A 13,355-nucleotide genomic window follows, 5' to 3' on the forward strand; every position below is an offset into this window, starting at 1 on the left:
TTACTTGTGAACCACCCTCAGACCATAACATTAAACTATATAACATTAAAAAAAAGATTCACAGGGACTTGTTTTACTGCATTTCGATACACATTACCTCCTGTCATTAAAATTTTAAGCTACTGAGTAGGTTATAAATTCATCAATCAGCGACCATGTGCTGACCAATATAAAGCCTTTGAAAAATCTGCCTTTCAATCATCAATGTTCCTAATGATGGTTGCCATGACCAGAAGTAAATGACCTTTTATTTAAATTCTCAGGTCAATTAGTCCCTGGTCTCTGTACAGTAACGATGCACGGAAATTGTTTTATCGACAGTCCATGTCGTACACTTATAGCTGAGCTAGAGAACTCACTTTAAAAAGGAATTCCTATATTTATCCAGAAAGCCGGGGGGGGGGGGGTAATTTGTGTCATCAATCTTCTAAAACATGTATCCCATAATAGAAACTGATCTCTGTATCTACTACATTGTATATTAGGTTAAAGGGTTACGAGTATACTGATAGACTATTTAGTAATGATTGCTTAACCATGATTTTATAATGTATTACAAATTCTCAGATCCGCGCCTTTGTTTACTAAGTGTTGAGCGAGTTCAAAGGTGAAGTTCTGTGATTTCATTGGTTGCAAGATTCGATTGATTGATTAATTGTATGTTGTTTTATGTCCCATTCGATAATTTTTCACTCATATAGAGACGTCACCATATACCGATGAGGGGCTTCAAATTTTGACCTTTACTCGGCACTCAGGGCCATTGAGCCAGTGAGGGATCTTTATTGTGCCAGCTCCTGCCGTGACATTGGGCCTGGGTTTTCAAGATCTCATCCGAAGGACCCGCAACTTTAAAGTGCCGAGTGCTTAGGGAAGGAAAAGTTGCTGCCTATTTTTTATCGACTTAGGTCATTCGCGGCAATGATTCGAATACACGACCTTCCGATCATGGAGCGAGCGCTCTACCGTCTGAGCTACCGTTACGGTGATGCTTCTTAGTAATGTTCACTTAGACTACTCAGAGAATTAGGTCAGGTTGGCTTTGTCCAAGTTTTGCAGAAATATTTGATAAATACACACATTTTTTAAAGACCTTATAGAACAGAACTGAGAGGAAGTATTACTTTTATCAACATTCTATATCTTTATAATATGTCTATGTAGCTAATATGACTGAGAGAATAGTGAAAATTTAAATATGCATAAAATTAAATTGAAAGCTATTCCACCTCAGAGTATGTATTTAATTTAATAATAAGCATTATAGTATAACACAGTGTAGATTATTTGTAATTAGTAGGGATGTCAATTTTGTCAATAATTCATATTCGAATATTCAATGAAAGTATTCGAATATATTCAAATATTCGATAAAATAAATAAAATCTGGTTTATTTTAAATATGCACGATCCTACTCTCATGAAAGGTTTAGCGTAGGTATTCTTATATTGGAAGTAAAATTGTGTGAAGGCTTTTGTAGATGTACAATAAGGAATTCCATTTGATATTTGTCAATGTTTGAAAGAAATAATTGATTTAAATGTAGAAAAATATGATTTTAACAAATTTAATAATTTAATAAATTTATAGTAGCTCCAACTGAGGAACCAATCGTCTTACCAAAGGCAGGATAGTCGTATACTGTTTAGATTTCAATACGTGTAATAAATTACAATTATCAGCCTAATAAGAGAAATGATTATAATCTTTGATAAAATGTTTTTTAAAATATAAACAAATATTTCCATAGAGAATTTTCCTAGGTAATTAATTAATTTACCGATAATGAATATAAAATTCAGGATTATGTACAACCCGAGATAATCAAGTAATTTACACATTTATTCTGAAATTGATCCCTTTACAACATTAATTACAGACTAATTCTATCAGACATTCATTCAATGATCAATTAAATTTTGATAAGTATACTCTTCACGTCTTTTAGACATTCTAAGAAGGTTTTCATTTAATCAAAATTTATTAATCACAGTACGTATTTCTTTTTACGAAATCTGTAAAACACCGAATATTCGAATCTTAAATTTATATTCGAATATCAACTCATCGAATGAATATTCGAATGTTCGAATATTCGTTGACATCCCTAGTTATTAGATATGTAGACCTGCATGAAGCATCCATTGAATTAGTGTTTTGTGAAATTGGCTTTGCCCAAGATAGGTAATTAGAAAATGTTACCCTTTGTTTCATGATAAAATTACATAAGGTTACATTAATTACAATGTGAGTTAACTACATCATGTAATATTCATTGTTACTCTTTTTTATTCTTAGGGGTCAATCATTTGTGATGGAATATTGTAGGGCTTTAAGATTAATAACATTAAATGATATTTTTATAAATAAGTAAATATCATAACCACATCTTTATAGGTTTGAATTTGATAACAAAAAATCTTTTACAATCTTTTACAATAATATTCCAAGTTACATGTATAAAAACTTAATTTGGCGTGATTACAAATAATTCTTTTTTTACAATAATGTCCCAACTTATTAAAAACTTGTGTTCAATCATTTTTTATTGATATCACACATTATTAAGAATTTAAAAATTCGCTCTATATATTTTATAGAAAAAGGACAAATGCATTAAAATCATGATACTTGAGGCATGAAATTCAATTCAACATTCATCTGCGTACAGATTGTAACTTTTGGTGCTTCTTTTTACAAATACAGTATAATACAATGACTAATAAATTAAACATTTGATTCAGCAGTGAGTGTAAATAAACACAAGACGCAGGTCAAACAAACAAAGTCTTCACAAAATAAACAGTCTTTAATTACAAATAAACAGAAAAATAAAGTAAGCTCGCTTTAAAAAAAATCATTTTTGAAAACATCTATTAAAAATATCAAAACATTCCATAGCTCTTACATTTACTTTGTGAAGGATTAGAGTTTTATCAATACTAATTAAATTAATATTTCTCACAGATTATCGGAAAATACTTCTATAGCTCGTAGTTTTCGCTAACAGAAGCCAACGATTATAGATAACATTATTACCATAAGTTAATACAGAAATAATGTGCGATGTTATCGATAAATCGATAAAAGCTCCATCACTTCGTATGACAATACCTGTATCGACCTCGGCAATGTTATTACAACATAGTGTCGCCCATTCGGTGCATGATGTCCAAGAGTTAATGTTTGCCACTAACAAATGTTATTAAATTTTGTAGATTCCTGTCGTTAATATTGATTACAATCATTATCTGGGGCAATGAACCGGGATTGAATTTATAGAATCACACGGGGATCTATTAGTTATTCCAGTATAGGTAAACAGACCCTCTACAGGTTTGGTGACATCTCCTTTAGATATTTCACTCTCACTTAATGAAGATAAGCTCAGTCATCTTAAGCTAATGGCGCTTATGAAGGTTTCAATTAGGCATGGAGGAGCATCTGTGTTGCTATTAACCAGTTAACGAAGTAGCGAATGCTTTTAACTATAAGGTTAAAAAAAAACTAATATGCATGAAAATACTCTTCAAAGTGTATTCATAGAAACTTACAGCAACATACTCCCTAAACCTCTTCACAAATACTTTTACTGGTATGCTTGAATTTTGTCTAAAGGGATAAACAGGTGAAAACAATTCCTCCAGACACAAACTGGGACTTACCTTTTGAACAAAACAGGAGAATGATCCAGTTAATTAAGCAGCATTTGTAGCGGTATGTATTGATAAACCTCTGAAGAAATGAGGTTTTCTTCTCTTCCTTAGGTACATCTAGAAGTTTCATCTGTTCATTTCTACAGTTAGTGAGTCCGGTTCCCGCCATTTCAAACAAGACACACAAATTGAAAACGTGGTCACAGAGATGTTCTTAGAAATTCACCAGTCATTGTCTCTGCTAGTGTTTTGTATTATTTTCCCAAATCTCTTGGTAGGTTTTATTTTCTGACAAATGAGGACATATTCCGTATTTTGCTCGTTTAAAGGCCAGCGATACTTGCTTGCCCTTCTGTAATCGAGTACACCATTAGGCGGTTTATGGCATCATATTCAAATCGATCTCAGCATCTAAATATATTTTCCTCTTTTTAAACTTCAGCTACAACAAATCTTGACTTCGTGATTATCTTTTCTCTCTTAATCACAATTACGATTCAGTCGCCAGTAACCTGAAATGGGTGACCAGTCAAACAGTATTACTAGCATCTATCGAGTCTTAAATATTGATGGTCCCTGATCCGATTACTTGGAACAGTTAGTTTCTACCACCTCTTTCTATCTGGGGGGGATGGACTGATCTATCTCCAATTCTCCTTGTTTCCTCAGACTCCGAATCCTTGTCAAGATGTTGCCCCGATTAAGACCACATGTCATCAAACCAAATGTGAACCCGGTATTACCTGCTTACTATTTGTTTACGACAGAAAGCGGTGACTGATATTCATAATAGCATCCTTTGAGTATACATTTTGTCTGTTTGCTTGTCAGGAACTACTACAGCGACGCAAATTGATGTGCAGTGCATATATACTCAGTAGTTGATTTCCCTTAAGTAAAGGTCATAACTAATCGAACGTCTCCTTGGTTGTAAGCTAGAAGTTCCGTCTATTATACAACATTTTTATACTTGTATGAATTTTCTAAAATCATTCACTAAAATATAAAATAAAAACAATTGGTGTATTTTCCTTTCAGTCTAACTTCTCAGTAATTAAGGTTCTGCCAGGGTCCTGTTTTACAAAAGAACTTACGACTAAGATCAGAAAGTTTTTATGCAAATAACTTTCCTTTTTACATTACTTTGAAAATGATTTTAATCTTTTTGAAAAGAATTTAAGAAGATATTTTTATGTAAACAATTTCTAATAGAAACATAGGTATTGTAAGATTTTAAAAGCAACTTAAATTTTTTGGTTATAGTCGTAAGTTCTTTAGTAAAACGGGCCCCTGGATTCTGTAACAAATGCAAATTACGTGTATTTACCAAAAGCGTAAGAATAGGTTGAGTGACCTCGAGGTTTTTAGATCCGATACATGTTAATTATATTCTCGTTTGGGAAATCACAAAAAATCAAACAAGATCAGTATGCAATGATCATGTGCAGAATATTAAAATGTTTCTTAGAGAGTGTATTAATAATTCAGAATGATGAATTTTTTTGTTAAAACATTACTTTTTTAAAACGCAAAAACACCAAGACAGAGGATGCAGACGTATTCTGTTTCCAAAAAAGAAGATTCTCCTTTTGAAACAAGTGAGATGGGGGTCATTGATCTTTATACCACAATAATAACATAGCCCAAGTAGTCGGAGAAATCTACAAGTATCAGATAACTAACTTATTCCAATTCAATATCACGGGATTTGACCAAAATTGCAAAGATATCAATACCCTGAGAATGTTACCACTCGTGAGCGGCGGCCGCTTCCTGTTGTACCACATCGAGGTGTGTAGATACTGAAACTGTCAATGAAAACTGAGATAAATCCGGATTTTATTATCTGTTTTATACGTTCCTTCAACACTAATGGGTGTGTATTTAGTTGATTTTTCCCTTTTATATGCATTATGTACAAGCAATTCAGTCATATCTAAACTCTATACGTCTGGGGAAAACTAACCTAGAAACGTCCACTCAGTATTCATGAAATCTTTATTTATTCTTGTGAAAAAAAAAATGACAAGGAAACTATTGAAGCTTCCTTCTCAAGTTTGAATGAATCCTATTTTCAACACTGTAAACATGGTAACATGCCTGTTTCACTGCTTCAAACTGAAACTGAATAATTTTTTTCTTCAGCAATCAAAATAATGTTTCTTTTTATTTATAATTTTTTAACCACAGGTTTAGAAATTCTATGATTTTAAAAAAGTCCGTTTCTTAATCTATCAACAAATAGTTGACCTTTAATTTAGAAGCTCAATTAAAAAATCAAGGTCATGTTTTTTACTCAAGGCCATTATAAGAAGTTATTGAAAGCAATGTTCAGTTTGTCTGTTCATTAGCTTTATGATCTAGAAGCACGTGATAATCTTTATATAGACGGCAAAAACACTTTCTCTTTATTATGACTATAGTGATTTTATCGTTTTAAAATGGCCGTCTAGCATGCAGGAAAATCGAAATGTCACGATTTTAGGGTGTTTGGGACATACAGTGACCAAAATGACTATGGGTAATGGACCGAATGTCACATTTTCTTTTTTATTCATTTATTTCAATAAATATGATACAATACATTCAAAAACATGCAGGGTTCAATATTACTTAGCTGTAATAATTTCACACATTGTATATATGACATTGTTTACAAAGAATCTTTTACACTACCATCATTTCATACATAGGTTTAAATCAAGAAAATGATTTCGTTAATAATATAATTCCCAAACATCTGTAAAAATTTACACACAATAAGCAGTGGTGGATATTGTAAATGATGTTGCTATTTTATATATTTAAATTAAATACTAAAAAGAAACAAGCAATGACAAAATAAAATCAAAAGATCTTACAGGCTGGCATTATTCCCAAGCACAATTGTTGCAGACAACCAGCAAAGTTCTTTGAATAGTAAACAGTCTATTAGCAAATATAATTTATTGTTAAGTCAATTGTTGACTGAATTTTTCATTCAAACTATTAGGTCATTATTTTCGCACTGAATTGTCTACGGATTTTTACGTTTACCCGATCATGACAAAGAGTACAACGCGGGTGTGACCGGTCGACATGGTACCTGATCCCACCTCTTATGTTTTAGAGGTCCGTGTTTGCTCTGCTCCTGATTTATTGTGTTTCAAAGGGCTTTTGAGCTTGATTACTGATCGCTATCATCATATTTCATTATTAAAAATTTAAAATTGACAAAATTTTTAGTTCATGTATATTTTGCCCGTTGTTGTTATCCATTTATATCTTTCTTCTCATAGGCTACTTTAAATGCCAAAATATTTTTATAGACAATACTAGGAATAAAGTAATATTTCTCTTAAAATGTCAGATTTTATTGAATTAGTATGGAAATCTAGAAACCACGTTCAAGGTCACTGCACACCCTTAACCCATGAGCACTGTTTGAAAAAAGCATGAGCTAGACTGGGAGAAGGAAAGGAAAAATATGCTTTTGACAAGTTCACGATTTTTTTTTTTTGCCTTGCATTGACCATATGCACTGATCAAGAAAATTGATTCAAAATCACTGAACGTCCTCTACCCAACAGCGCTCTTTCGGTGAGGTATGAACCAGACCGTGCCAAGAGAAAGAAAATATTCTCCGGACAAGGATTTCCCATAAATATCTCCTTTGACCTTGACTTTTGATATACAAAATTGGTTCAAGATCAATGCGTACACAATATCCACATCTGAGCAAGACTGCACCATTAACTGAGAGAAAATGTATTCTGGACAAGGATTCTACACAGACATTTTTTTTTTTGATCAAGAAAGATCTCAATGGGTTAGGTTGAACCCAGTATTGGCAAGGATAAAGAAAATATGCTCATTATAGGATTTTAAACAGAGATAAGCTTTGACCTTGACCTCTTGTCTAGAAACTTGGTTCAAGGTCCCCGCATTCTCTTGACCCATAAGCACTCTAGAAACTTGGCTTGGCTCAAGGTCCCTGCTTACCTCTAACCAATAAGCACTCTGTGGGTGAGGTATTAGCCAGACTTCGAAGGAAAAAATATGGTAAAGAAAAGGGTTTTAAATTAGGGCTTGTCTTTACCTTTGAAAATTGGTTCAAAATCACTGCACATCCCAAAAAAACACTATAGGTGTAACATGAGCCATTTAGAGCCAATTCAAGTGGACATAAGGATTTGACGAAGAAATATGCTATGTGTTTAACTTTAAGGTCATATGATACCCAAATTTGGAGCAAGTGGAAATTGACAATGCTTTCTTATTTTTTGACAATGCCTTCTTATTTTCAAGTGATATCAGACGGACAGATAGAGCAACCACAAAGCAGAGTCCTAATAAACATTTTCCTACTATATTTTAACAGTAAAACATTGTGCTTGTGAAAAGGTAGCCCCCCTCCCCCTCTGTATGTAGTGTGTCTGTCATCTCATGGTTATGTCAAAAAATAAATGTTTTGATTTACAGCGCCCTCCTTGCGAACTCGTGTTTGTAAAGACATTTTCAGAACTCGTAAATTTAGAATTCTCCAAAAGGTACGAATTTTTCCAAAGCAGAACTATTTCCTCCTTTATGACACCCACGACACATTCAATTGTAATACTAGCTATTTACTTACTGCATATACTCCCTATTGTTAGATAAGCCGCAGGGATCACGTTTTGGACTTTAACCACTCCTGCAAATGCGTGCTTGCATATTGATTGCACTTATCGTAGAACTGTGTTAACTTTAGATTTTAAAAATATTTTTCGCATCTAATTACCCCTGTAGTAAATTTGAACCACTTTATTGTCTTCATATCTGCTTCGGGGGCCCAATTTTGGATAAAATCGATTGAACTCTACATGGAAACTTTGATAGAAATTTGACATTTTTTCGTGCCGTAATTCTTGAGAATGAGATTTTTTCAAATATTTATGGTTGATTTTTTTATCAAGACTTTGCACAACTGTGAAGGAAACAATCTTGCAAGGCTTTTATAAATCATTATTGTAGTCCTGTTTTTTTATAATCTTCATTTTTATTTTGCTGACCAAATTCTACTCCCGTTCTGAATGTGAGGACAAGAACGAAACAGTAGTCACCGTGGAGGGGGCTACTATAGTATCTTTACATGTTATGGATAAATTTAAAATTCAATTGCAAATTTTTGAAAAAGACCGTTTTCAATACTTGACAATAAGCTGGTGTTTTGTACGAGGTTTTCTTCGCAGTTGAGAACGCATGGACTTCTCGAGTCCTTTACATGTTGTGCCGATTTGCCCTTCAAAACGACCTTCTTTCATATTTTAGTTCTGACTGTTCATTACGATGTACTCACCCCAGATATTAATGACCTATTTAATCATTAGTCTCATTCATTATTTATATCTGGTCGGGATAACCTCTCTTTATTTAGCACAGGCCACAGAGATGAGAGTCTTCTATAAATATCATACTGGTGATGACATTGATTTATAGCCACTGTTACATAACCACTGTAAAAGCCTACGTACAAGCATCCATCAAGAATCACGCGTATACAAGACTGATATACAGGATTAATGAAATGGCTCTCAATCCGTGGGCATGCATATATACGAAATGTTATAGTTTCCTACATTGTATGTCTGGACTGACTGGATCACTTTGAACACAAATGTATCGCGTATCATATGTTCATAGAATGACGCCACAATCATGACAGAATGGCTATCTTAAAAAGTTCAAAATCACAGTCATTTAGTACTGTTCGGTGAAACAAGCATGAGTCAAATGCTGACTGGTGTTTTTCATACTAACTGTTAGGCCATTATTTATACACTGAACTATCTATGGATTTTTTTCCGGGTTTTTTCCCGATTATGACAAGGAGCACACGGCGGGTGTGACCGGTCGGCAGGGGATGCTCACTCCTCCATGGCACCTGATCCCACCTCTAAATTTTGAGGTCCGTGTTTGCTCTGCTCCAAATTTGTATCGTTTCATTGCACTTTCGAGATTGAATACTGTTCGTTATCTTCATATTTCATGAAAGAATCCTAATGAGTATGACAAAGTCATCTGCATAAGGTCAAGTGTCAAGGTACTACTGAAAAATCTTAAGGACATACGCAATGTAGTTTGAACTTTATTGTCTTTTTCCCTGGAGTTGAAGAGTTCCAATACTTAAAGACACTGTGTGCTACATTTTATGTCTATAAATTCTGCTGTACACTTCTAAAACAAGTTTGGTTAAACAAAACATCTAGAATATATGTTTAATAATTTTTTGTATATTTTTCTTTGTATTATAAGAATTTTCATCAATTGATGTCTTTCAAAACCCCTGGCAATGCATGCAGATTTTTTTGTCTACGAACATCTAATGGCACTATAATCTTAGATTATCTTGAAAAATTATCAGTAGGTAAGGTACGTTGCCATATGTCCCTAAGCCTGCAGGCATGTTCACGAAACTTTCCTAAGACATGTCCTAAGATTGTTCCTAAGATATGACTTTGGAAGAAAGTTGGGAACATCCTAAGATCAACTTAGGACATGAGTTGTAGCTTGACGGTATCTTAGGACATCCGAACATATGATGAACATACTTGTTTTTTTACATACAAAATTTGGGAGATATTTGCAGGCAAAAAAACCTCTATATTACATAACAAAAAATTACCCATTTACATGATGACTTCAGTATATTTTTAATGTTTAGATCGTTAAAATTAAAATAAATATTAAATACCGCATGTAAATCGCAACCAAACATTTTTTTTTCAATCAAAGTGAAGGATTTAATTTCATTTTTATTTTAAAATCAGTGTGTCAGCAATAATATCAACAGTATGTTCGATAACTTTAAAGTTAAAAAGTAATCTTTAATTCAGCAATTTACCACAATGAAGAATATGATATGACGTATTATAATTATTATTTGAATTATTTTTTGAAAAATAAATTGATAAATTCGTATGAAATTATTTTTTTTTTTATTTGTACATAATTTTATTCACATGAAGTGAATGGGATTAGGCAGCAGGCAGAGCCTATTTTAGCCCTCTCCCTAAAATGAAATGAAATACGTTCTATTTCCATTAGTGAACTCTTCAAAATTAGAGTCGCGTTTGGTCGTCTGACTGGGACAGCATGGCGTTGCGGATAATACAAAACATGCCAATGTCAATCCAGTTTTAAATGTTAAATGTATTTGTCATTCCAATTAAAGAATAGAAGAACTTAAAGACATATGTAAGAGATCGAGAACCTTAAATTTATCATCCATTAATAAAAAATACGACATTTCCGAGGCATGTGTATTGCATTTAGATGTGCCATACGATAAACAGATACATATATAAATTGATATCGTTGTCATTCCTACTCTTGATGTATGTAAAGTCCACAACAATAAGATATTTCATTTGCATATTCTTAGGAATTGTTCATCGACATTCAATATATTGTTTACATGTTTATGTTACGTTTGTCCCTGAAATCCCGCGAGATTTGTACATTTTCCGACTTTTTCACAAAAGAGCGCACTAAGAAGTATAACTCTTCCATAGTGGAAATAGAACGTATTTTGCAGGGCTAGACACCATACTTTAGTATGATTTGTGTAAATCATCAGTTCATATACAGACTGTTGAGGAACGAAAAATTGTTGCTTACACCTGCGATACTCAGAAAAATCAGCATCACCACAAACTCGGGATGATCTAAGGACAAGATATATGTTGTCCTAAAGTTAAGACGAACTTATTGTGAGGTCCTAAATTTAGGAAATCTTCGAGAAAATGACTTAAGACTAAGATATTTCCTAGGTTCTTAGGACACACCATAGTCCTAAGATAGCTTCATGTACATGCCTGCTGATCCACAATTTTGAAACAGTTGAGTAGACGCTGAATGGAATGTATTATGACCCTAGAGGTCACTTGAAAGGTCAGATACAGACTTGCAGAAGTTTAAGATTTTGTATGCATTTTTTTCAATTATATATAAGCATGGAAAGCTCAATTTTCTCGAATTTGACCTATTATGAATGGACCATGTCCAAGTACAATGTTAATTTAACAGGTAAAATTTTCGAACCAACTTACCAGACACACGATTTTCATATCTATTCATAAATTCTAGTTGTCGGAATTTGTCCCCAGTACATGTACGACTGGGTCATGTCCAACTGAATGAAGTTACTCGGTGCCTAAACCGTTTGTGTAACGATCGCTTAGATATTGATCAAGCTTACATCATGTCGTTGTTTGTCAACAACAATTGAAACTACAGGTGAAACACCTGAAACTACAGGTAAAAATCAACAACATCTCAAACTTTAGGTAAAACATCCTTATCCGCAAAAGTTAAAGTTGTTAAGACCAAACGCAATTTTTCAAGATATTCTTAATTTACAATCGTAGTACCATCAGATGGTCTTGGACAAAAAAAAAAAATTAGCATACATTGATTACCAGAGGTTTTGGACAGATATCAAATGATGAAAATCCTTGGGTTATTCAGGGAAAAATAAACAAAATTACTTAACATGTATTTTGGTATTTCCTCGAAATTTGTCAAACAAGAAGTGTACTTCATCATATAGACATAGGAGTCGTACACAGGTGTTACAACGCACTTTGAAAAATTACGCACTTTGAAAAAAATTTTTCAAAGTGCGTTAATTTTGGGACCACGTTAACACACTTTGAAAAAAAATATTTCTTTTCAAAGTGCCTTAATATCGACCATATTAACGCACTTCGAAAAAAAAAATATGCACGGCTTGGTCAATATTCTTGCAAATTTTAGGTATGATAAATAATTATTTGAACCTAGTTGGGTAACTTTTCGGTGATGACGTCAGGATCTGAGATGGTTCTCGTAACTATTATAAAAGGGGAATGGGTCTTTTAGAAATAGTGGAGGAATGGTTGTTTAATAGTACAGTTTCGTTTATTTTTTTTTTCTTTTTTAAAATTTTATCCATGCAGTCTCTAATAAGTTTGGTAGATGTACATGTAGGTGTCGATAAGTGACATAAAGCATCTCATTTTTCTTAGGGAAAAGGGAGCAATTATGATTTTTCCATACCATGAAAATTCTCTCTCTCTCATCTATCTTTCTATCATATTCATCTATCTATCTATTGTTAACATACAAGTTGTATATGAAAAAACGTCGACTGAAATTTTTTACCTCGTTCACTAATAACTTTTTCTCAAAAAAGTTATGCAGTCAGATTACTTCTAAATCTGTAATTTGATATCATAAAAACGCTAGACATGTCAAATAGCATGTTTAACTTACCATGTAAATGCCTATTTTCTAAGGAATCATTGTGGATACATTTTGAATGAAAGTTATGCGGCTCTCTTCTTTAATATATTAGGGTGCATATTTTTTTTTTTCAGGAAAGCTTATCTAAATTTTTTTAAATCTATTTTTACGTTAAGTAAAATTTATTGAGAGAAATAATATCAATGTCATACCAGTTATGAAAATACATACAATGTATATTTGAGAGTTGGCTGAGGGACTTTCTACCTGTCTTCTCGTTCTCGATGAGGGCAGATCAATTCATCAGTTTTTCTGAAGAAATATAACAAATTAATACTGACTATTACAAAAAATCTAAGTCCAGAATTTATTTTATACGTATTTTTTCAAAGTGCGTTAAGTGTCTCCATGGTAAAAAAATGTTTATGTACACTCTTAACGCACTTTGAAAAAAA

General features: G+C 32.9%; 1 protein-coding gene across 3 annotated transcripts in view; it reads right to left on the reverse strand.

Moving 5' to 3' along the window:
* The window catches only part of LOC133194065 (Kv channel-interacting protein 4-like), a 140,362-nt gene that overhangs the window by 87,944 nt on the left and 39,063 nt on the right, over nt 1-13,355 (reverse strand). For 2 of the 3 annotated variants that reach the window (XM_061330021.1, XM_061330013.1), the window contains exon 1: nt 3,667-3,841. The exons of the other annotated variant lie outside the window; for it this stretch is intronic. In XM_061330021.1, coding sequence (XP_061186005.1) covers nt 3,667-3,826 — 160 coding nt within the window. In that variant the 5' untranslated portion in view covers nt 3,827-3,841. Of the gene's footprint in view, nt 1-3,666; nt 3,842-13,355 lie in introns of those variants that run through there. 3 annotated transcript variants of the gene reach the window in all.

The sequence above is a fragment of the Saccostrea echinata genome, unplaced genomic scaffold (genome assembly GCF_033153115.1).
Source record: "Saccostrea echinata isolate AGI-Se365-2 ecotype Australia unplaced genomic scaffold, CSIRO_AGI_Sech_v1 ptg000001l, whole genome shotgun sequence".
Lineage (NCBI taxonomy): Eukaryota > Metazoa > Mollusca > Bivalvia > Ostreida > Ostreidae > Saccostrea > Saccostrea echinata.